The 26,036-nt window shown below is 44.5% G+C and overlaps 2 protein-coding genes across 5 annotated transcripts in view; one reads left to right on the top strand and one right to left on the bottom strand.

Moving 5' to 3' along the window:
* Window positions 1-1,809: 1,809 nt before the first annotated feature.
* On the bottom strand, window positions 1,810-9,913 carry LOC115163078 (extensin-like). Its single transcript, XM_029714672.1, has 2 exons — window positions 9,874-9,913; window positions 1,810-2,450 (listed from the first exon to the last, which is right to left on the bottom strand). Exons 1-2 carry the CDS (start codon window positions 9,911-9,913, stop codon window positions 1,810-1,812), a joined length of 681 nt encoding a protein of 226 aa, XP_029570532.1.
* LOC115155187 (kelch domain-containing protein 3) overlaps window positions 6,797-26,036 on the top strand; it is an 86,298-nt gene continuing 67,058 nt past the window's right edge. For 2 of the 4 annotated variants that reach the window (XM_029701880.1, XM_029701877.1), the window contains exons 1-3: window positions 6,797-6,866; window positions 23,235-23,299; window positions 25,644-25,914. In XM_029701880.1, the coding sequence (XP_029557740.1) occupies window positions 25,761-25,914 (154 nt within the window). In that variant the 5' untranslated portion in view covers window positions 6,797-6,866; window positions 23,235-23,299; window positions 25,644-25,760. Of the gene's footprint in view, window positions 6,932-8,779; window positions 8,828-23,234; window positions 23,300-25,643; window positions 25,915-26,036 lie in introns of all 4 variants that reach the window. The other 2 variants (XM_029701878.1, XM_029701879.1) reach the window with 2 other exon arrangements.

Here is a 26,036-nt window from a genome sequence, read left to right as displayed (position 1 = left end):
ATCCGATGATAGTCTCGGTAATGTGTTTTCGGACCCTCCCTTGGTCTATTCTCACGGGGCAGAAATCTCAGAGACCAATTGGTACACTCTGATTTACCACCCCAAGATATTCCTGAACAACATCTATTTGCGCCCCTACTGGATGGAAATGACAAGTGTAATGGCAATGGCACTTATAAATGTAGATCCTTCAAACACCCCCAAACAGGGAAACAGATCCCAATCAAAGGTGTTATCACGTGCTCCACTAAGGCAGTTATTTATCTTATAACTTGTCCTTGTGGTAAAAATGATGTGGGTAAAACAAAGCGTGAATTAAAAGTACATATCTCAGAGCATCGTAGCACCATTAGGTGCAAAAACTTGACTTACCCAGTTGCGGCCCACTTTTTGGAAGCAATCCACTCGATTTCGTCTCTGCGTTATATTGGCATCGAACATGTCACCCTCCCTTGATAATTTATTGTTAAAACGAGAATCTGCCTGGATCTTTAACTTAAAGACCCTTGCTCCCTTCGGTCTCAACATAGACTTTGATCTGAAGCCATTCTTGTGATTATTGTGACTTTGCCATTGTAATTGTTTGTAAGCTTGTGTAGTCTAAAATGAATTTATGATCGTATGCTATCCATTTGTTTTTTGTATGCTGTTCTTTGTATGCCATTTTTATATTTGAGAATTAACCAATGATATCAGGCCACACTTGGCCATGATTACAGACACCTGTGTGTCTTTTGACACTATATAAACGAGTCATCTCGCAGTGTTTGTGATCATACTTTGATGAAGACAGCTTGGCTGTCGAAACGTTGGATATTAAATTCTTCCATTGTCAGACCATGGTTTATGACACTGTGGACCTGTTTACATTAGGCTGTACTCTCCGACCAGCCTCTTCCATTGTCAGACCATGGTTTATGATGTATGGTTTATGATGTATGTTTAGGAAGAGTAGCTGCTGCATATGCAATAGTTAATGGGGATCCTAATAAACTAAACTGTCCGTCTGCCCGCCTGTCTGCCCGCCTGTTTGTCCGCCTGTCTGCCCGCCTGTCCATCTTTGTGGTCAGTGACTGTAGAGTAGTAGACTTTGCCTGGACAGTGGAGACAGTGCAGTCAGGGCCAGCCTGAAGAGTAGACGGTATGGGCCAGCCTGAAGACTAGACAGTATGGGCCAGTCTGAAGAGTAGACAGTATGGGCCAGCCTGAAGAGTAGACAGTATGGGCCAGCCTGAAGAGTAGACAGTATGGGCCAGCCTGAAGAGTAGACAGTATGGGCCAGCCTGAAGAGTAGACAGTATGGGCCAGCCTGAAGAGTAGACAGTATGGGCCAGCCTGGGGGCAGCTGTCGCTGGGCTAGTCAGACCATGATGCCAAGACAATCTCCTTATTGTCTTGCCTGGCCCTGGGCTGGAGGTAGGCTGCAGCTGGCATGGAGAAGGAATGCCTCCCTCCCTCCCTCCCTCCCTCCCTCCCTCCCTGTTCTGGGGTTGGGTTCTGGGGCTGCTAGGTTATGTTCTGGGGCTGTGGGTTTGGGTTCTGGGGCTGTGGGTGTGGGTTTGGGTTTGGGCTCTGTGGTTGTGGGGTTGGGTTCTGTGGCTGTGGGGCTGGGTCCTGGGGCTGTGGGGCTGGGTTCTGGGGCTGTAGGGTTGGGTTCTGGGGCTATGGGGTTGGGCTATGGGGTTGTAGGGTTGGGTTCTGGGGAAATGGGGTTGTGGGGTTGGGTTGTGGGGTTGGGTTCTGGGGCTGCTAGGCTATGTTCTGGGGCTGTGGGTTTGGGTTCTGGGGCTGTGGGGTTGGGCTCTGGGGCTATGGGGTTGGGCTGTGGGGCTGGGTCCTGTGGCTGTGGGGCTGGGCTATGGGGCTATGGGGCTGTGGGATTGGGTTCTGGGGCTGTGGGGTTGGGGGGTTGGGTTCTGGGGCTGTGGGGTTGGGGGGTTGGGTTCTGGGGCTGTGGGGCTGTGGGGTTGGGTTCTGGGGCTGTGGGGTTGGGGGGTTGGGCTCTGGGGCTCTGGGGTTGGGTTCTGGGGCTGTGGGGCTGTGGGGCTGGGTTCTGGGGCTGTAGGGTTGGGTTCTGGGGCTGTGGGATTGGGCTATGGGGCTGTGGGGTTGGGCTCTGGGGCTGAGGGGTTGGGGGGTTGGGTTCTGGGGCTGTGGGGCTGTGGGGTTGGGCTCTGGGGCTGAGGGGTTGGGGGGTTGGGCTGTGGGGCTGTGGGGTTGGGCTCTGGGGCTGTGGGGCTGGGTTCTGGGGCTGAGGGGTTGGGGGGCTGGGTTCTGGGGCTGTGGGGTTGTGGTGTTGGGTTTTGGAGCTGTGGGGTTGGGGGGTTGGGCTGTGGGGCTGTGGGGTTGGGCTCTAGGGCTGTGTTCTGGGGCTGAGGGGTTGGGGGCTGGGTTCTGGAGCTGTGGGGTTGTGGGGTTGGGCTGTGGGGCTGTGGGGTTGGGTTCTGGGGCTGTGGGGTTGTGGGGTTGGGTTCTGGGGCTGTGGGGCTGTGGGGTTGGTCTGTATGTATGCAGGGCTCTGGGTCTGGTTGTTTGTAAAACATTTAGTACAGCACTGTAACAACCCCATGTTGTAGGGTTAGATATGACAGCACCACCTAATGGAAAGTCACACAAAGTAGAATTATGAGTAACAAGGTGCTGTTGTATAGGGCACAGAGAGATGTCTTATACTGACTACATGACCACAATCCATCACTCTCCGACTCTGCACAGACTCAGTGGAAGATGATCCATTCCATAACAAGTAAACAATGCCAGCTAACTAATAAAACTAATTTGGGTTTCGCTTAGATACAGTGGTGGAAAAGTACCCAACTGTCATACTTGAGTAAAAGGGAAAGTCACCCAATAAAATACTACTTGAGTAAAAGTCTAAAAGTATTTGGTTTTATATATATACTTATGTGTCAAATGTAGAAGTAAAAGATTAAATCATTTCAAATACCTTATATTAAGCAAACCAGACGGCACCATTTTATTTGTTTTATTTTTATTTACGGATAGCCATGGGCATGCTGTCACATCTGCTCCTGCCACACCCCCTAGTGGACATCCGGTGTCTCCTTGACCTGCAGCCCCAGTACACTCTCTCTCTCTCCGTGTGTGTGATTGTATGGTTGGAGACAGGTGTGCTGGAGTCAGAGCAGTTCCCCACCAGCTGCAACTCATTCCATAATCAAGACCTCTACAAATACTCAGTCCTGCCACTTCCACTCTGCCACATCATAATCTCCATTCAGTCAGTCATGCTTCTTGCTATTTGTTGTTATTTAAGCTCCTGTATCCTGCTGTGCCTGTTTCTGCTGCCTGCCTGATGCTGTTTATCCTCTCACTGCAGTTTTGCTTCTCTGACTCTTGTTCCTGTCTCCTGTTCCACATCTCGCTATCCTGTTCTCGATTCAGCTCACCACCACTCGCTTGGATTCCCCTCCGGACCTGTTTACCCTGTCCCAACCCAGCTCACTCCAACTCCAGCCTCCACATCTGGATTCCTACAACTCATCCGAGCTTCCCCGGATCTGCACTCCATCTCTCCCTGTGTTATAATAAATACCTTGGTTCATTCATCCCTGTTTCCTTGTCTGAGTCTGCTCTGGGGTTCCCCTGTGCTGCTCCGCCTAACACACGCTCCAACACTCAGACATCATTTACAAATGAAGCATTTAGTGAGTCCACCAGATCAGAGGCAGTAGGGATGACCAGGGATGTTCTCTTCAAGTGTGTGAATTGGACCATTTTCCTGTACTGCTAAGCATTCAAAATGTAACGAGTACTTTTGGGTGGCAGGGAAAATGTATGGAGTAAAAAATATATTTTATTTAGGAATGTAGTGAAGTAAAAGATTTCTACAATATAAATAGTAAAATACATATACTACTTAAGTCGTATTTTTGGGTAATTTAAAGCAGTGGTGTAAAAATACATGAAAGTACTACTTACATGTACTGTAAGTATTTTCTGATGTCTGTACTTTACTTTTTTACATTTTGGACAACTTTTACTTTTGATTCTTAAGTATATTTAAAACCAAATACTTTTAGACTTTTACTCAAGTAGTATTTTACTGGGCGACTTTCACTTTTACTTTAGTCATTTACTATTAAGGTATCTTTACTTTTACTCAAGTATGATAATTAGGTACTTTTTCCATTACTGCTTATAATAATTTGTATCTAAGTACTTTACACCACTGTATATGCTGTCCAAAGAAAGGTTGGGGGACCAAGATTCAAAGGTCAGATCAGGAAGGATCTTGATTGTGCCTAGGACATTGGACATTGAACTCATCATATTTGGTTGGCAAGCATGTGAATGGTTTGTGTCTGGAGTGTATGGTCGAAGAAACGGTGGAGCATGTGTTATATTGCTGTATGCTGAATAGAGGGAAAGATTTAAGTGTAGGTTCGTTGAGTTTGGATGGGGTTGGGGGGTGGGGTTGGGGTTGGGGGTTGGGGAAGGGTCTATAAGAAGTTAGAAGGGTTCTTTTTTTATTTTCTCAGAAGCAATGAGTTAGTGTAGGATTTAGAGATATGGAGCTAATGTTGTTCTGGGATTCCTCCAATGTTATTGAGGAGTACACCACATCAGTCATTGGCTTCATAAATAAGTGCATTGATGACGTCATCCCCACAGTGACTGTATGTACACACCCCAACCAGAAGCCATGGATTACAGGCAACATCCGCACTGAGCTAACGGCTAGAGCTGCCGCTTTCAAGGAGCAGGACTCTAACCCGGAAGCTTAAAAGAAATCCCGCTATGCCCTCCGATGAACCATCAAACAGGCAAAGCATCAATACAGGACTAAGATCGAGTCGTACTACACAGGCTTTGACGCTCGTCGGCTGTGGCAGGGCTTGCAAACCATTACAGACTACAAAGGGAAGCACAGCCGAGAGCTTCCCAGTGACACGAGCCTACCAGACGAGCTAAACTACTTCTATGCTCGCTTTGAGGCAAATAACACTGAAACATGCATGAGAGCATCAGCTGTTCCGGAAGACTGTGTGATCACGCTCTCCGCAGCCGATGTGAGTAAGATCTTTAAACAGGTCAACATTCACAAGGCCGCAGGGCCAGACGGATTACCAGGACGTGTACTGCGAGTATGCGCTGACCAACTGTCAAGTGTCTTCACTGACATTTTCAACCTCTACCTGTCCGAGTCTGTAATGCCAACATGTTTTAAGCATACCACCATAGTCCCTGTGCCCAAGAACACTAAGGTAAACTGCCTAAATGACTACCGACACGTAGCACTCAGGTCTGTAACCATGAAGTGCTTTGAAAGGCTGGTCATGCCTCACATCAACACCATTATCCCAGAAACCCTAGACCCACTCCAATTTGCAAACCGCCCCAACAGATCCACAGATGATGCAATCTCTATTGCACTCCACACTGCTCTTTCCAACCTGGACAAAAGGAACACCTATGTGAGAATGCTGTTCATTGACTACAGCTCAGCGTTCAACACCATAGTGCCCTCAAAGCTCATCACTAAGCTAAGGACCCTGGGGCTAAACACCTCCCTCTACAACTGGATCCTGGACTTCCTGACGGGCCGCCCCCAGGTGGTAAGGGTAGGTAACAACACATCTGCCACTCTGATCCTCAACACGGGGGCGCCCTCGGGTGCGTGCTCAGTCCCCTCCTGTACTCCCTATTCACTCATGACTGCATGGCCAGGCACGACTCTAACACCATCATTAAGTTTGCCGATGACACAACAGTAGTAGACCTGATCACTGACAACGACGAGACAGCCTATAGGGAGGAGGTCAGAGACCTGGCCGTGTGGTGCCAGGACAACAACCTCTCCCTCAACGTGATCAAGACAAAGGAGATGATTGTGGACTACAGGAAAAAGAGGACCGAGCACACCCCCATTCTCATCGACTGGGCTGTAGTGGAGCAGGTTGAGAGCTTCAAGTTCCTTGGTGTCCACATCACCAACAAACTTTCATGGTCCAAGCACACCAAGACAATCGTGAAGAGGGCACGACAAAACCTATTCCCCCTCAGGAGACTGAAAATATTTGTCATTGGTCCTCAGATCCTCAAAAGGTTCCACAGCTGCACCATCGAGAGCATCCTGACTGGTTGCATCACTGCCTGGTATGGCAACTGCTCGGCCTTTGACCGCAAGGCACTACAGAGGGTAGTGCGAACGACCCAGTACATCACTGGGGCCATGCTTCCTGCCTTCCAGTACCTATATACCAGGTGGTGTCAGAGGAAGGCCCCAAAATATTGTTAAAGACTCCAGCCACCCTAGTCATAGACTGTTCTGTCTGGTACCGCACGGCAAGCGGTACCGGAGCACGAAGTCTTGGAGGCTTCTAAACAGCTTCTACCCCCAAGCCATAAGACTCCTGAACAGCTAATCAAATGGCTACCCAGACTATTTGCATTGCCCCCACCCCCTTTTTACTCCACTGCTACTCTATGTTGTTATCATCTATACATAGTCAACTCTACCTACATGTACATATTACCTCAACCAACCGGTGCCCCCGCACATTGACTCTGTACCGGTACCCCCTTGTCTATAGTCTCGCTATTGTTATTTTACTGCTGCTCTTTAATTAGTTGTTACTTTTATTTCTTATTCTTACCTGTATTGTTGGTTAGGGGATCGTAAGTAAGCATTTCAAGTAAGCATGTGACTAATAAAATACAATTTGATATGATATGATTTGAACTGTGATTGACCACACACTTCAGAACAGTAGGTGGCGGCATAATCCTTTAACATCTGTTTGCGGACAGCCATTTTGTCCAAGTTGAAGAAGAAGTCTGACACTGTAAACATTACGTCACGAGGGCCGGGAAGGGATAGCGTTCACCGTCTAGTTTCCAAGGTAATTTTGGTTAGCAATAACGGTCGCAAATAGATGTTCGCGTTAACTCAGAGTGGCACCTTTGGGTAATACATAATTATCTTCCTAACTTTTGCAAATTGGTAATTGCAATTGTGTAATAGATGTGGGTCGTTAGCTGCCAAGTTTGATAGCTATCTAGCTTGCATAGCCCCTTTTGGATAGCTGTCTTGCTAGCTAGGTAGATAACGTTAGCTAACTACCAAGCAGCTAACGTTAATTTACATATGGCCAACGTTAGATATCTGCATAGCTAACATCCTGTGTTTTTTTTGTTTTGGTCATGTTCAATGTTATCTACTAACGTTATATCCCAACTAACGTTAGATAACTAGCTTAGCAAAGTAGCTACGCTAGCTACCCAGCCAGCTAGTTTAGCCAACCAGCTAAGTTAACGTTAGCTGGCTACTCTTGATATGAGGTGTATTGCTAACGTTAGTTGGCTGGCTAGAGGTAGCTAGGTTGGCATGCATTCACAAAGTTGACGCCCTTTCTTACTAACGTTAGTTGTCAAAGAAGCTGTATGGACATTATTATTCCCGAAACTATTTAATCAGTCAAACCTAACTGTTTGGTTTGCTACTCTAGCCAGATGCTGGTAGCAGTAGTTATATTTGTCAGACGGCAACAGATCATTGCTAGCTACTTTGACACTTGCACAAACGTTTAGATAGCTACAGAAACTCAGATCTTAGCTAGCTGGCTCGATCATATGTTTGTCTGTCTTGCTAGGTAAGGAACCATTTTAGATTCCGAAATCAGTAACTAGTAGTGTCCTTTATCCATGAGGTCATCTGGAAATAGAAGGGTGTGCATTATTAGTCCTCTGAGGGTTTATTTATAAGAGCTGTTGAAGGTTGGAGGTCACTGGAACAACAGACACACTGGCTGAGAGTGGACCACAGGACATGGTTGAGTCCTAAATGGCACCCTATTCCCAAATAGTCCATGGAGCTCTGGTCAACAGTAGTGCACTATATAGTGGAGAGTGACATTTGGGACTCATTCCAGGGGATATGTTTTTAGGACTGGGGTGGGGGGTTTTGGCAGCGTACCTGGTAGTTCGGCACAACTGCAGAACATTGCTGGCTAGAGGAGAGGGACATGGGGTTATGTTTTGAGGACAGGGGTGGGGTATGTTTTTAGGACTGGGGACTTTGTTTGGGCAGTGTAATTACATTTACATTTTAGTCATTTAGCAGACGCTCTTATCCAGAGCGACTTACAGTAGTGAATGCATACATTTCATGCATAAAAAAAAAAAAGTGTACTGGCCCCCCGTGGGAATCGAACCCACAACCCATGCTGGCGTCGCAAACACCATGCTCTACCAACTGAGCCACAGAGCTATGTATACCTAGTTGGTTCTAGACAGATTGGCTAACTGGATTTGCATTGTCAAATCCTATGCCAGTCAATTTCAGTGATCATAGCTTATTATTACCCAACTAGTCTGTCTGACATTGAGAGACATCAGGGAGTATTGCACTCTGTTATTCATGAGAACTTGTTCTCAACTAGCTTACCTGGTTAAATAAACGGAAAATAAAAACTACCAGAGCTTCTTGACATAAGAACAGCGATTACTCACCTCAAACTGGACAAAGATATTTTCTTTAATGAGTCTGACGCTAAGGAAATACTGCTTTCTTGAGACCAGCCCCAAATCCCAGTCATTCACGGGAATAAAAGGCTGAGAAAACGGGGGCGGAGGTCGGGGTGCCTTGTGAGAATTCGTAGGCGAGTGGGTAAACTACCACTACCATCAGTACTATTGGCAACATGCAATCATTGGGAAAATAAACTTGATCTACGATTAAGACTATCCTACCAAAGGGATATTAAACTAATATCTTATGTGTCATCGTGGCTGAACGACGACATGGATAATACAGAGCTGGCTGGCTTCTCCGTGCGTCGGCAGGACAGAGCAACTACGTCTGGTAAGACGGGGGAGGGGTGTGTGTGAATGTCTTTTTGTCAATAACAGCTGGTGCGCAATGTCTAATAATAAAGAAGTCTCAAGCTATTTCCCGCCAGGAGACCACACTATCTACCAAGAGGAGTTCTCATCTATATTATTCATAGCTGTCTATTTACCACCACAAACCGATGCTGGCACTAAGACGGCACTCAACCAGCTGTATAAGGACATAAGCAAACAGGAAAACGCTCATCCAGAAGCGGTGCTCCTAGTGGCCGGGGACTTTAATGCAGGCAAATTTAAATCCATTTTACCTAATTTCTACCAGCATGTCACATTGACTCGGTACCGGTACCCCCTGTTTATAGCCTTATTTTATTGTATTACTTTTTATTTTATTTCCTACTTTATTTAGTGAATATTTTCTTAACTCTATTTCTTGAACTGCATTGTTGGTTAAGGGCTTGTAAGTAAGCATTTCATGGTAAGGTCAACACCTGTTCTATTCGGCGCATGTGGCAAATAATATTTGATTTGACTTAAGGTCATTAACCATCATGTTGAAACTGAGTAGACTGCAAACATTCCACTGACAGCATTTTTTCCCAGATGTTTTTAAAAGAGTGAGGTCATATTGTCTGGAGTGAGTACTTTTCTAGGCCAGACCTAGGTTAAAGCCTTTTCAAACTCAGAGTTGACCTTTTACTTCTTATTATGACAAATGGACTTAATTTTTGCATGATAGTCCCATGTCTACAGAGTAGGAAAGTGGCAGTTAACTTCATGTGGGTACCTGGGACGGTAGCGTCCCACCTGGCCGACATCCGGTGAAATTGCAGAATGCCAAATTCAAATTAAATTACTATAAATATTTAACTTTCATGAAATCACAAGTGTAATACATCAAAATAAAGCATAACTTTGTCAGATTTCAAAAAGGCTTTACGGCGAAAGCAAACCATGCGATTCTCTGAGGACAGCGTTCAGCTCACAAAACATTACATAGTTACCAGCCAAGTAGATTAGTCACGAAAGTTAGAAATAGCAATAAAATGAATCACTTACCTTTGGTGATCTTCTTATGGTTGCACTCACAAGACTCCATGTTACACAAATGTTTGTTTTGTTTGATGAAGTCCCTCTTTATATCCAAAAACCTCAATTTTGTTGGCGCATTTTGTTCAGTAATCCAATGGCTCAAATGCGGTCACGAGGCAGAAGAAAATTCCAAATAGTATCCGTAAAGTTCGTAGAAACATGTCAAACGATGTTTATAAACAATCCTTAGGTTGTTTTTTAGCCTAAATATTCGATAATATTTCAACCTGACAATAGCGTCGTCAATATAAAAGAAAAACAAAGGCGCGCTCTCAGTTGTGCACAGAAAAGAGCTCTGGGGACATCCCACTATCTACTCATTGAAACTGGTCATTCTCCCTCATTTTTCAGAATAAAAGCCATAGGGAACGGAATCTGGGTCCTATCCCTTTAAATGGTGGATAGGCTTTCATTGGAAAAACAGCCATTTCAAAACAATGGCACTTCCTGGATGGACTTTTCTCAGGTTTGAGACCACACGTGCACCTGATCTTGCAGGTATTGCTACTGAACTGGACGCACCAAGAATGATGATAGTGACACTTGCTATGTTTTGCATAGGCCTATAGGATAGAGCCTACCTTTTAGGAGGATGATTTGCAGGCAGAAACAAATAAGTATATAATCAATACTTATTAAAAAAGTAAAGGTGCAACGCTCACTCACCATAGTAGCCTAACCTATGTGCGCGTTGTGCCTTTACCTTTTCAATGATTACATTTTTTGATTGCACTTCGACTCACGTTGTTTGAGCGCTCTCCACTTTCCATTATCAATATTTATATACAGTCTAATCATATTGAAGTTAACTGCCCTGTGATTCTCTGCCCATGTAGGCAGCCTACTCCATTTCAATGAGACCACACATACTAGGAACACTTGGGCGGCAGGTAGCCTAGTGGTTAGAGCATTGGGCCAGTAACCGAAAGGTTGCTAGATCGAATCCCCGAGCTGACAAGGTTAAAAATCTGCAGTTCTGCCCCTGAACCCAATGTTCCTAGGCTGTCATTGTAAATAAGAATTTGTTCTTAACTGACTTGCAGGTTAAATACTGGAGTTGAATCAGAGAATTCTGTGAATAATGCGAAAAGTCAGATTTTTTTAAAACAATAGGTGGGCTAACGCATATAGAGCAGAAAGAGGACTGTTTAAAAATAATCTGTGGGACAACACAAATATTTTCATCCGAAAGTCGTCTGTCTGACCGCTGCTCCCTCCCGCAGTGTGAAAAATGCTGACCGTGCCGCAATGATCTCTGTCGGGACCCACAGGTTCCCACAGGCAGCCCGCGGGAATGCAGCTTTAGTGCAGTCAGTACACAACACCATGGTCATCATGTCTTAGCAGGATCAGATGGTGACAGGGTCCCAGCAGGGAAGACCAGTCTACGGAGCTCAGGTGAATTTTGCAGTATATTAACAATATCAGTGAATGATAGAAAGTTCCATCTTGAGTTGATGGGTGGGTGACTCTCACAATCTTGGTTTCAAAGATTTCAAACATGACATCAACAAATGTCATTTTTAGGCATTAATAACAATGTCTGAAGTGTTTGTGAGCTTTAATTTAAAAACATTTACTGACAATTTAACACCTTTTTGAACATATTTTCCAAAACAAATTCTTAATCTCATTACCGCAACAGTCTGAAAACGTCAAGACCATTAGGAAAGCTAATACATGTTTTATTATTAAGTCATGCACAGTTACTTGAAACATTTTTATTTGATTTTGACTGATTTCTCTCATTACCGCAAAACCTTCCACAATCTACAACCTAATATTTTTGATATTTCAATGAAACCTGACATTTTCTAAATGATGTGGCAAACCTGGAAGAACATACCATATAGATTCTACACATGCATTTAAAAGCCAACAACTATTTTTCCATTCATTAAATTAACATTAAATTCAACACCTGTTGCGGTAATGATACATAGGGTTCAAAAATGAGGTTGATTTCGGTAATGATAATAAGTATACTATGACTGAGGTATGGTTAAAAACATTATACAATTTCATGTAGAAAATAAATTAGATAATATTAGCACAATCATGGATTCAAGTTCAATCAATTTCATTTTGCAGTGCTTCAAAAGTACATAACATACATAAAAACAACACATAGAAAAACATTAGAACAGCGCTAAACAGGGCAACATTAGAACATATGCTAAGAACACGTAAACCATTTTACCACGGCACTGAAATAACCCACCACCTAGGGCAAATACCACCTTCTGATTTGTCAATACTTGTCACGTGGGAGACATTAATTCTGAACAACCATGCTAACAAAACAGATGTGTAGAAATATGCACACAGCTAAAATATCAAACAAATATGAATGTGCATACCATACTGTGTACACCATACACTTCTAATTCATGGAAGTAGTCCAGTTCATTTGGGAGCAGGTACTATTTTTCCCCCCCTATGTTGATTGGGTGTGTCTCATGTACATTTGTTTCTAATCTTCAAAACGATTGTGAATGAATGACTTTGGCAAAGTAGCTATGGTATAAACAGCAGGATAATGTACTAGTAGAAAATCAGTTAACCTCACTCCAGGGGGTTAAATGGCCCTCCGCTTCACGGTAATGACATCAACTTGGAGGTAGGGTGCACGTGGCCGTTGTATGGCGGTAACCCTCACAGTCTAGTCCTATCACCACCCCAACGCATCCTGCTACCCTCTCTATCCCCCTTCCAATTCCAGTGTTTTACACACGTTTGTTTGTGTACTTTGCCCAGATCTCAGGCAACACACAGAAGTGTCGAGCTGAGGATGTGGAAGGTTGTGGCTCTGGGATGACGGCTTTTATAGCGTCAAAGTAGTACCAGACTTTTTCTCCCTTAAATCTGATGGATGAAAAATGGAAAAACTCAGTGTCGACTTCGTATTGACCATTTGCCAATCTGGAAAGAAAGTAAAACAGAAAATACTTAATAGGACTCAGGATTTATCATCAACAACATGACGTATCCATACCACCAGAACAAATGCACACCAATTATGATGGCGCCTACAGAGATGGTCGCCTCGCTTCGGAAACTATGGTGGTCACCTCGTTCTTAGGAAACTATGCCGTATTTTGTTTTTTTATGTGTTATTTCTTACACTGTTACCCCAGGAAATCTTAAGTCTTATTACATACAGCCGGGAGGAACTATTGGATATAAGAGCAATGTCAACTTACCAACATTACAACCAAGAATACGACTTTCCCGAAGCAGATCCTCTGTTTGGACCACCACCCAGAACAATGGATCGGTAGGCGATCCCAGTAGGCGACCCAAAACAACAGCGCCGCAGAAGGGGCAGAAGGAGCGGTCTTCTGGTCAGGCTCCGTAGACGGGCACATCGCTCACCGATCCCAAGTATACTACTCGCCAATGCCCAGTCTCTTGACAACAAGGTAGACGAAATTTGAGCAAGGGTTGCCTTCCAGAGAGACATCAGAGATTGTAACATTCTCTGTTTCACGGAAACATGGCTCACTCGGGATACGTTATCAGAGTCGGTACAACCACTCGGTTTCTTCGCATCGCACCGACAGAAACAAACATCTCTCTGGTAAGAAGAATGGCGGGGGTGTATGCCTTATGATTAACGAGTCGTGGTGTGATCATAACAAAATACAGGAACTCAAGTCCTTTTGTTCACCTGACCTAGAGTTCCTTAAATGCCGACCTCATTATCAACCAAGAGAATTGTCTTTGATTATAATCACAGCCGTGTATATCCCCCCCAAGCAGACACATTGACGGCCCTGAAAGAACTTCATTGGACTCTATGTAAACTGGAAACCACATATCCTGAGGCTGCATTTATTGTAGCTGGGGATTTTAACCTGTTGGGGCTAGGGGGCAGTATTTGCACGGCCGGATAAAAAACGTACCGATTTAATCTGGTTACTACTCCTGCCCAGTAACTAGAATATGCATATAATTGTTTGATTTGGATAGAAAACACCCTAAAGTTTCTAAAACTGTTTGAATGGTGTCTGTGAGTATAACAGAACTCATTTGGCAGGCCAAAACCTGAGAAGATTCCAAACAGGAAGCGCTCTCTCTGACCATTTCATGGCCTTCTTGATCATCTCTAACCAAAACAGGGGATCTCTGGCATGACGTGACGTTTTCTAACGCTCTCAGAAGGCGCCAGAAAGCTGAATGGTGGCTTTGCAGGCCCTGGCTGAAAAACATTAGCGCATTTTGTAAGTGATCGATCAGAGGACAATGAGACTGGGGCGCGCGTGCCCGAGCTGACACCATGTTTACTTTCTCTCTCTTTGAACGAAAACAACCACTCCCGGTCGGAATATTATCGCTTTTTTACGAGAAAAATGGCATAAAAATTGATTTTAAACAGCGGTTGACATGCTTCGAAGTACGGTAATGGAATATTTAGATTTTTTTTGTCACGAAACGCGTCGGGCGCGTCACCCTTATATACCCTTCGGATAGTGCCTTGAACGCACGAACAAAACGGCGCTATTTGGATATAACTATGGATTATTTGGGACCAAACCAACATTTGTTATTGAAGTAGAAGTCCTGGGAGTGCATTCTGACGAAGAACAGCAAATGTAATAAAGATTTTCTTATAGTAAATCTGACATGACCACTGTAGTGTGGTGTTTCCGGTCACAACTTGCAGACTTGTTTACGCTGTTGTGCGTTTTTGTTGCCGTTTTTACTTTGCTACCTGACGGTTTTTACTTTTTCATTACCGTATATTTTTACTTTTTCCCTCACTCAACTTTTTTTTTTCATTCAACTTTCCTACCCCGGAGGTTTTATCTGGACATGGTTCGTCAGGACTTCAAACAGCCGAAGCTAAGTAACATTAACATGATGCCTTCTAATTGCAGTCGTTGTACTCATAATATACAGGAGAACGATCGCCTTACGGCAAGGATAGCTGTGCTGCAAGCCCAGCTTCAGACGCAATCGTTAGGCAAGGGTCATTTCAGTGTAGGAAAGGATGAAACAGCGTCTGTGCCACCAGCAAGTACAGATAGTAACGTTAGTATAAACCCCCTCGCACGGTCCCCGCAGCCGGACATCTTTCTCATGGCTTCTGGAGGGAAACGCTGTAGGAATGCTCAACCGGTGTCGCTTATTCAGCCGACAGAAACTTTCAACCGGTTCTCCCCATTAAGCGAGTCGGAGTCGGAGGCCGAGACTTCTCTGGTCTCTGCTCCTCCCGTTGTGGGGTCTGAGACGCCGACGGCTCCCACCATTAGCTCTGACAAATTGAAAACCCTAGTCATTGGCGACTCCATTACCCGCAGTATTAGACTTAAAACTAATCATCCAGCGATCATACACTGTTTACCAGGGGGCAGGGCTACCGACGTTAAGGCTAATCTAAAGACGGTGCTGGCTAAAGCTAAAACTGGCGAGTGTAGAGAGTATAGAGATATTGTTATCCACGTCGGCACCAACGATGTTAGGATGAAACAGTCAGAGGTCACCAAGCGCAATATAGCTTCAGCGTGTAAATCAGCTAGAAAGATGTGTCGGCATCGAGTAATTGTCTCTGGCCCCCTCCCAGTTAGGGGGAGTGATGAGCTCTACAGCAGAGTCTCACAACTCAATCGCTGGATGAAAACTGTTTTCTGCCCCTCCCAAAAGATAGAATTTGTAGATAACTGGCCCTCTTTCTGGGATTCACCCACAAACAGGACCAAGCCTGGCCTGCTGAGGAGTGACGGACTCCATCCTAGCTGGAGGGGTGCTCTCATCTTATCTACGAACATAGACAGGGCTCTAACTCCTCTAGCTCCACAATGAAATAGGGTGCAGGCCAGGCAACAGGCTGTTAGCCAGCCTGCCAGCTTAGTGGAGTCTGCCACGAGCACAGTTAGCGTAGTCAGCTCAGCTTTCCCCATTGAGACCGTGTCTGTGCCTCGATCTTGGTTGGGCAAAATTAAAAATGGCGGTGTTCGCTTCAGTAATCTTACTAGTATAAAGACCTCCTCCATTCCTGCCATTATTGAAAGAGATTGTGATCCTTCACATCTCAAAATTGGGTTACTTAATGTTAGATCCCTCACTTCCAAGGCAGTTATAGTCAATGAACTAATCACTGATCATAATCTTGATGTGATTGGCCTGACTGAAACATGGCTTAAGCCTGATGAATTTACTGTGTTAAATGAGGCCTCACCCCCTGGTTACACTAGTGACCAAACCCCCCGTGCATCCGGCAAAGGCGGAGGTGTTGCTAACATTTACGATAGCAAATTTCAATTTACAAAAAAAAAAACAATGACGTTTTCGTCTTTTGAGCTTCTAGTCATGAAATCTATGCAGCCTACTCAATCACTTTTTATAGCTACTGTTTACAGGCCTCCTGGGCCATATGCAGTGTTCCTTACTGAGTTCCCTGAATTCCTATCGGATCTTGTAGTCATAGCAGATAATATTCTAATTTTTGGTGACTTTAACATTCACATGGAAAAGTCCACAGACCCACTCCAAAAGGCTTTCGGAGCCATCATCGACTCAGTGGGTTTTGTCCAACATGTCTCTGGACCTACTCACTGCCACAGTCATACTCTGGACCTAGTTTTGTCCCATGGAATAAATGTTGTGGATCTTAATGTTTTTCCTCATAATCCTGGATTATCGGACCACCATTTTATTGCGTTTACAATTGCGACAAATAATCTGCTCAGACCCCAACCAAGGAAGATTAAAAGTCGTGCTATAAATTCTCAGACAACCCAAAGATTCCTTGATGCCCTTCCAGACTCCCTCTGCCTACCCAAGGACGTCAGAGGACAAGAATCAGTTAACCACCTAACCGAGGAACTCAATTCAACCTTGCGCAATACCCTAGATGCAGTTGCACCCCTAAAAATTAAAAACATCTGTCATAAGAAACTAGCTCCCTGGTATACAGAAAATACACGAGCTCTGAAGCAAGCTTCCAGAAAATTGGAACGGAAATGGCGCCACACTAAACTGGAAGTCTTCCGACTAGCTTGGAAAGACAGTACCGTGCAGTATCGAAGAGCCCTCACTGCTGCACGATCATCCTATTTTTCCAACTTAATTGAGGAAAATAAGAACAATCCGAAATTTCTTTTTGACACTGTCGCAAAGCTAACTAAAAAGCAGCATTCGCAAATGGAGGATGGCTTTCACTTCAGCAGTAATAAATTTATGAACTTTTTTGAGGAAAAGATCATGATCATTAGAAAGCAAATTACGGACTCCTCTTTAAATCTGGGTATTCCTCCAGGGCTTCATTGTCCAGAGTCTGCACAACTCTGCCAGGACCTTGGCTCAAGGGAGATACTAAAGTGTTTTAGTACTATATCTCTTGACACAATGATGAAAATAATCATGGCCTCCAAACCCTCAAGCTGCATACTGGACCCTATTCCAACTAAACTACTGAAAGAGCTGCTTCCTGTGCTTGGCCCTCCTATGTTGAACATAATAAACGGCTCTCTATCCACCGGATGTGTACCAAGCTCACTAAAAGTGGCAGTAATAAAGCCTCTCTTGAAAAAGCCGAATCTTGACCCAGAAATTATAAAAAACTATCGGCCTATATCGAATCTTCCATTCCTCTCAAAAATTTTAGAAAAAGTTGTTGCGCAGCAACTCACTGCCTTCCTGAAGACAAACAATGTATACGAAACGCTTCAGTCTGGTTTTAGACCCCATCATAGCACTGAGACTGCACTTGTGAAGGTGGTAAATGACCTTTTAATGACGTCAGACCGAGGCTCTGCATCTGTCCTCATGCTCCTAGATCTTAGTGCCGCTTTTGATACCATCGATCACCATATTCTTTTGGAGAGATTGGAAACCCAAATTGGTCTACATGGACAAGTTCTGGCCTGGTTTAGATCTTATCTGTCGGAAAGATATCAGTTTGTCTCTGTGAATGGTTCGTCCTCTGACAAATCAATTGTAAATTTCGGTGTTCCTCAAGGTTCCGTTCTAGGACCACTATTGTTTTCACTATATATTTTACCTCTTGGGGATGTCATTCGAAAACATAATGTTAAATTTCACTGCTATGCGGACGACACACAGCTGTACATTTCAATGAAACATGGTGAAGCCCCAAAATTGCTCTCGCTAGAAGCCTGTGTTTCAGACATAAGGAAGTGGATGGCTGCAAATTTTCTACTTTTAAACTCGGACAAAACAGAGATGCTTGTCCTAGGTCCCAAGAAACAAAGAGATCTTCTGTTGAATCTGACAATTAATCTGGATGGTTGTACAGTCGTCTCAAATAAAACTGTGAAGGACCTCGGCGTTACTCTGGACCCTGATCTCTCTTTTGAAGAACATATCAAGACTGCTTCAAGGACAGCTTTTTTCCATCTACGTAACATTGCAAAAATCAGAAACTTTCTGTCCAAAAATGACGCAGAAAAATTAATCCATGCTTTTGTTACTTCTAGGCTCGACTACTGCAATGCTCTACTTTCCGGCTACCCGGATAAAGCACTAAACAAACTTCAGTTAGTGCTAAATACGGCTGCTAGAATCCTGACTAGAACCAAAAAATGTGATCATATTACTCCAGTGCTAGCTTCCCTACACTGGCTTCCTGTTAAGGCAAGGGCTGATTTCAAGGTTTTACTGCTAACCTACAAAGCATTACATGGGCTTGCTCCTACCTATCTTTCCGATTTGGTCCTGCCGTACATACCTACACGTACGCTACGGTCACAAGACGCAGGCCTCCTAATTGTCCCTAGAATTTCTAAGCAAACGGCTGGAGGTAGGGCTTTCTCCTATAGAGCTCCATTTTTATGGAATGGTCTGCCTACCCATGTGAGAGACGCAGACTCAGTCTCAACCTTTAAGTCTTTACTGAAGACTTATCTCTTCAGTAGGTCCTATGATTAAGTATAGTCTGGCCCAGGAGTGTGAAGGTGAACGGAAAGGCTGGAGCAACGAACCGCCCTTGCTGTCTCTGCCTTGTCGGTTCCCCTCTTCCCACTGGGATTCTCTGCCTCTAACCCTTTTACAGGGGCTGAGTCACTGACTTACTGGTGTTCTTCCATGCCGTCCATGGGAGGGGTGCGTCACTTGAGTAGGTTGAGCCACTGACGTGGTCTTCCTGTCTGGGTTGGCGCCCCCCCCTTGGGTTGTGCCGTGGCGGACATCTTTGTGGGCTATACTCGGCCTTGTCTTCGGACGGTAAGTTGGTGGTTGTAGATATCCCTCTAGTGGTGTGGGGGCTGTGCTTTGGCAAAGTGGGTGGGGTTATATCCTGCCTGTTTGGCCCTGTCCGGGGGTATCATCGGATGGGGCCACAGTGTCTTCTGATCCCTCCTGTCTCAGCCTCCAGTATTTATGCTGCAGTAGTTTATGTGTCGGGGGGCTAGGGTCAGTCTGTTACATCTGGAGTATTCTCTTGTCTTATCCGGTGTCCTGTGTGAATGTAAATATGCTCTCTCTAATTCTCTCTTTCTTTCTTTCTTTCTTTCTCTCGGAGGACCTGAGCCCTAGGACTACCTGGCATGATGACTCCTTGCTGTCCCCAGTCCACCTGGCCATGCTGCTGCTCCAGTTTCAACTGTTCGGCCTGCGGCTACGGAACCCTGACCTGTTCACCGGACGTGCTTGTTGCACCCTCGACAATTACTATGATTATTATTATTTGACCATGCTGGTCATTTACGAACATTTTAACATCTTGACCATGTTCTGTTATAATATCCACCCGGCACAGCCAGAAGAGGACTGGCCACCCCTCATAGCCTGGTTCCTCTCTAGGTTTCTTCCTAGGTTTTTGGCCTTTCTCAGGAGTTTTTCCTAGGGAGTTTTTCCCAGCCACCGTGCTTCTTTCACATGCATTGCTTGCTGTTTGGGGTTTTAGGCTGGGTTTCTGTACAGCACTTTGAGATTTCAGCTGATGTACGAAGGGCTATATAAATAAATTTGATTTGATTTGATTTGACTTTGGTGAGGGCTAAACTTGGTGGGTGTCTAAATAGCTAGCCCTGTGATGCCGGGCTATCTACTTAGAATATTGCAAAATGTGCTTTCACCGAAAAGCTATTTTAAAATCGGACATAGCGAGTGCATATAGGAGTTCTGTATCTATAATTCTTAAAATAATTATGTTTTTTGTGAACGTTTATCGTGAGTAATTTAGTAAATTCACCGGAAGTGTTCGGTGGGAATGCTAGTCACATGCTAATGTAAAAAGCTGTTTTTTGATATAAATATGAACTTGATTGAACAAAACATGCATGTATTGTATAACATAATGTCCTAGGTGTGTCATCTGATGAAGATCATCAAAGGTTAGTGCTGCATTTAGCTGTGGTTTGGGTTTATGTGACATTATATGCTAGCCTGAAAAATGGGTGTCTGATTATTTCTGGGTGGGTACTCTGCAAGCGTCCCACCTAGCCCATAGAGGTTAACAAAGCTAATCTGAAAACAAGGCTCTTGTTATTCAATATGGTCGTGCATATTGAATGCACGACCCGGGCTGGCAGCATTCTGGATCATTGCTACTCTAACTTCCGCAACGCATACAAAGCCCTCCCTTGCCCTCTTTTCGGCAAATCTGACCACGACTCCATTTTGTTGCTCCCAGTCTATAGATAGAAACTAAAACAGGAAACGCCTATACTCTGGTCAGACCAGCGTTGAACAGACCTATCTGATTCGCAAGCTTCAAGATTGCTTCAATCACGTGGACTGGGATATGTTCCGCATAGCATCGGACAACAACATTGATCTATACGCTGATTCGGTGAGTGAGTTTAGTAGTAAGTGCATCGGTGATGTTGTTCCCACGGTGACTATTACAATCTTCCCCAACCAGAAACCGTGGATTGATGGCAGCATTCGCGCAAAACTGAAAGCGCGAACCACTGCTTTTAATCATGGCAAGGCGACCGGAAACATGACCGAATACAAACAGTGTAGTTATTCTCTCCAAGGCAATCAAACAAGCTAAGCGTTAGTATAGAGACAAAGTAGAGTCGCAATTCAATGGCTCAGACACGAGACGTATGTGGCAAGGTCTACAGTCAATCGCAGATTACAAAAAGAAGACCAGCCCCGTCGTGGACACCGATGTCTTGCTACCAGACAAACTAAACAACTTCTTTGCTCGCTTTGAGGACAATACAGTGCCACTGACACGGCCCGCTAACAAAACCTGCGGGCTCTCCTTCACCGCAGCCAACGTGAGTAAAACATTTAAACGTGTTAACCCTCGCAAGGCTGCCGGGCCAGAGTTGATGGCAGGGACATTTACCTGCTGAGGTGAGAATGGCGGTTCTCTTGGAGGCTGGGACATTTACCTGCTGAGGTGAGAATGGTTGTTCTCTTGGAGGTTGGGACATTTACCTGCTGAGGTGAGAATGGCTGTTCTCTTGGAGGCTGGGACATTTACCTGCTGAGGTGAGAATGGCTGTTCTCTTGGAGGCTTGGACATTCACCTGCTGAGGTGAGAATGGCTGTTCTCTTGGAGGCTTGGACATTCACCTGCTGAGGTGAGACTGGCGGTTCTCTTGGAGGCTGGGACATTCACCTGCTGAGGTGAGAATGGCGGTTCTCTTGGAGGCTGGGACATTTACCTGCTGAGGTGAGAATGGCGGTTCTCTTGGAGGCTGGGACATTTACCTGCTGAGGTGAGACGGGCGGTTCTCTTGGAGGCTGGGACATTTACCTGCTGAGGTGAGAATGGCTGTTCTCTTGGAGGCTGGGACATTTACCTGCTGAGGTGAGAATGGCGGTTCTCTTGGAGGCTGGGACATTTACCTGCTGAGGTGAGAATGGCGGTTCTCTTGCAGGCTGGGACATTCCCCTGCTGAGGTGAGAATGGCTGTTCTCTTGGAGGCTGTGTCTTCTTGAACATGTTGAAGTGTATCACCTTCCTGGCTTGATGGTGTTATGTCCAATACAGCTTTTAACTTTCTTTCTTCTGTAATACCTTTGCGTTTTCCCGCCACTGTTTTTTCTTCTTTTCATGTTGCTTCTTTGTTAGATCTTGAATTTTCTTGATTTTACAATTTTGTTTTTGATATCTGGAAATGGAAAGGAAGCATGACATGAAATGAGCATGTCTCAAAACATGGGAAAAATCTTACTCTTATGGACACGTCATCCTATAGAAGGGACTGAATGGCTTACAGACTGTGTGTTAGACGTGTGTGCGTGCATGTGTAGACTTCCTAACACTGTAGGGTATTGACTTCCTGTAGACACTGTACGAGGGAATAGGCTTCCTATAGACTATATATATATTTCTGCTAATTACTCTTGCTGTAACCTCTCTAACACCTAACCCCCCTCTCTCCTTCCCTCTGTACTCTTCTAGCAGTTCTGGGTTGGTGTAAACATTTTCTCAGAATTGTCAGCCTAGCCTTCGCTAAAGCTTTCTTTTTGTCACTTGCTGACTGTCTGCAATTAAACAGGACATAAAGCAAAATATCAACAGTTGGTAAATAACAATTAAATTAATAGTTCATAATATTTATTTAAAAATAGTCTGTATGATAAATTTCTCATTACCGAAACAGAAGTTCTCTCTACCGCAACTGGCCTTAAATTGTAGCGGTAAATGAGAATGGTGTTGCGAAGGATGAGGAAACGTAGCATGTTTTGCTAACAATAGAGAAGACATGATGACTAAGCAAATATTCTTATTCAATGTACATAATTAGACATTATTTAAGTATATTTTCATCAAATTTAAATCTGTTTTTCTAAATGTGTAAAACTACCTGTATCGGTAATGATAATCAATACTGTCGTGTACGCAGTCTGACGAGAATGTTTAACTTTTTAACTGGAGAAATATAAAGATATCTGCTTACCTGGTAGCCATCTTGAAGGTAGTGGCAGATGTGTTGCTTCATTCAAAATCAAACTTTATTTAAAATTCTCTGTATGTGAACAGTCCTTCAAAAAGGTTGTGGAGATGAGAACGTCAGTCAGGGATACATCGATTTTCCACTATTTTTTTCATTATTATTACGATTTATTATTATGCATGAATATTCAGTTATTCATTTCTGTCATTTGAAAACATCTAGTAGAACATCCATACATTCTGAATATTTTCATTGAAATTACTCGTTGTAGAGAACACTATCTTTATTATGATATTTTGTTATGTTACTAAATTCCATGTTTTACATTTAAAATCAATTCTTTGAATGGTTTCATGAGAATGACCTGGGTAGACCTACAGTAGCTACAGTCTGGGATCTGGGAATAATTGTCATTTCAATTATTCAACCATTGATTCTATTCTTGGATAATATATTGTATAAATATACACCAAGGTAATTCTTTGTCATGCTTCATTTTAGGAGGATCAGAGAGTGACAGGGGTTTCAGCAGGATCAGGCAGCCAGCCAAGACCAGTCTGACAGAGGTGAGGTGAATTTTTGCAAATAGAACACTTTATTCTCTGTGCATTAAACACTGGACAAGCTAGAGGCTGTTTTGACAAACCTCAAAAGTTGATTTCCAAACTGTATCAAGGTTTGATACAGGCTTTTCCCGATGACACCACATATGTCGAACAAAAACGTGAGGTAGACCAGGTAGAAGCTGATAAAGATGAGTAGATACAGATGTTTGAATCCCCAGTCATGTTCATATCTCAGACATAAATTACTGCAGTTTATGACCATCCCATAGAACGTGCTATATGCCGGGTTTCGATGACCGTCCCATAGCACGTGCTATATGCCGGGTTTCGATGACTATCCCTTAGAAGGTGCTATATGCCGGGTTTCGAGGACCATTCCATAGAACGTGCTATATGCCGGGTTTTGATGACCGTCCCATAGAACGTGCTATATGCCGGGTTTCGATGACCGTCCCATAGAACGTGCTATATGCCGGGTTTCGATGACTGTCCCATAGAACGTGCTATATGCCGGGTTTCGATAACGCCGACAGACATGGCAGTATTTAAAAAAAATAATAATTGAGTTATTTCTTACATTATTAGCAAAGAAAGTTTTTTTGGGTGTTACATACAGCCGGAAATAACTTTTGGATATCAGAGCGGTGGTAACATTACGACCAGGAATACGACTTTCCCGAATTGGATCCTTTGTTCGTACCCTCCAGGGCAATTGAACTTATCCCAGAGGCTGCTCCAAGACGCCGCCGGCGGAGAAGCGGTATTCGAAGTGGACTTCTATTACTTGCAAATGTTCAGTCTCTGGACAATAAAGTAGAAGAGCTCAGGGTGAGGATCTCCTTCCAGAGAAACATCAGGGACTGTAACGTACTCTGTTTCACGGGAACATGGCTCTCTCGGGATATACTGTCCCCGTCCATACAGCCAGCTGGGTTCTCAGTACATCGCGCAGACAGGAATTAAGAACTCTCCGGGAAGAAGAAAGGCGGTAGTGTATGTTTCATGATTAACTACTCATGGTGTGATTGTGATAACATACAGAATCTCAAGTCCTTTTGTTCACCTGACCTAGAATACCTCACAATCAAATGCAGACTGTATTACCTCCCAAGAGAATTCTCTTCGGCTATAGTCACAGCCATGTATATTCCCACGACGGCCCTCAAGGAACTGAGGCCACATTTAATGTAGCTGAGGATTTTAACAAAGCAAATTTGAGGAAAACTCTACCGAAGTTCTATCAACACATTGACTGTAGTACTCGCGCTGGAAAAACACTTGACCACTGCTACTCCCCCTTCCAGGATGCCTACAAGGCCCTCCCTTCGGCAAATTGGGTCACAACTCTATTTTTGTCCTCCCTTCCTATAGGCAGAAGCTCAAACAGAAAGTACCCGTGGTTAAAAATTACTCAACGCTGGTGTGACCAATTGGAATCCACGCTTCAAGATTGTTTTGATCAAACGAACTGGGATATGTTCCGGTAGCCTCCTGAGAATAACATTGATTTATACACGGACACAGTGACTGAGTTCATCAGGAAGTGTATAGGGATGTTATTCCCACTGTGAGTATTAAAACATACCCAAAACAGAAAGCGTGGATAGATGGCAGCATTCGCACAAAACTGAAAACGCGAACCACCACATTTAACCATGGCAAAGTAACTGGGAATATGGTTGAATACAAGTCAGTGTAGTTATTCCCTCCGTAAGGCAATCAAACAGGCAAAATGTCAGTACAGAGACAGTGGAGTCGCAATTCAGCGGCTCACAGACGTTCTACAGACAATCACGGATTACAAAGGAAAAACCAGCCATGTCGCAGACCCTGAAGTCTTGCTCCGGGACAAGCTAAACACCTTATTCGCCCAGTTTGAGGTTAACACAGTGCCTCCAAAGCGGCCTGACTCCCAAGGCTCTCATTCTCTGTGGCCAATGTGAGTAAGACATTTAAGCGTGTTAACCCTCGCAAGGCTACCGGCCTAAATGACATCCCTAGCCGCATCCTCAGAGCATGTGAAGACCAGCTGGCTGGAGTGTTTACGGACATATTCAATCTCTCCCTATCCCAGTCTGCTGTCCCCACATGCTTCAAATTGTCCACCATGCTTTACTTGCAATGACTGTGATGTGGTTATTGGACCTTGCTTAGTTGAATGCATTTGACTAAGTTGTTCTGGTTAAGACGGTGATGGTGTAGGAATTCTGTAACATCTAAACTCGCTCTGGGTAGTAGTGTCTGTCTGAATGGCTGTAACACCTCTCCTCTCTCTCTGTCTGGGTAGGTAGTGTCTGTCTGAATGGCTGTAACAGCTCTCCTCTCTCTCTCTCTGTCTGGGTAGGTAGTGTTTGTCTGAGGGTGGATGAGGTGGCAGCAGAACACCGGGTGATGGTGTAGCACCGGGTGACAAGCTGCCAGGGTGAGGAGGACAGGTGCGGTGCTAGCTGAGTGGAGGGGGATGTGGCGCTGGACGACCCACTTGGACGGAGGGCCGCGGAGGGTGAACCATGCTGCCGTCTCCATGGGACACAAGGTGTACTCCTTCGGAGGGTACTGCTCTGGGGACGACTATGAGACGCTGAGACAGATAGATGTACATGTCTTCAACACAGGTAGGTTATTGTTATAGACCAAACAGAGCTGGATTATTAATGATAGAACTGTCTAGGCTTAGGTTCCAGCAGTGCTAGGTATGTCCCATGCATGCTCGTCTTTCCCTAAATTACTTCCAGTT

This window comes from Salmo trutta, chromosome 2 (assembly GCF_901001165.1).
Source record: "Salmo trutta chromosome 2, fSalTru1.1, whole genome shotgun sequence".
Taxonomy (NCBI): domain Eukaryota; kingdom Metazoa; phylum Chordata; class Actinopteri; order Salmoniformes; family Salmonidae; genus Salmo; species Salmo trutta.
The sequence above is the reverse complement of the archived record's forward strand: the minus strand, read 5'-3'. Positions and strand labels throughout refer to the sequence as shown.

Coding starts and splice junctions, on each gene's coding strand:
- LOC115163078 (XM_029714672.1), bottom strand. CDS start 9,913: ATGGAGTCTTGTGAGTGCAACCATAAGAAGATCACCAAAG. Junction 2,451..9,873: donor CCATAAGAAGATCACCAAAG/GTAAGTGATTCA, acceptor ACAACCCCACAG/CCCCAGAACCCAACCCCACA.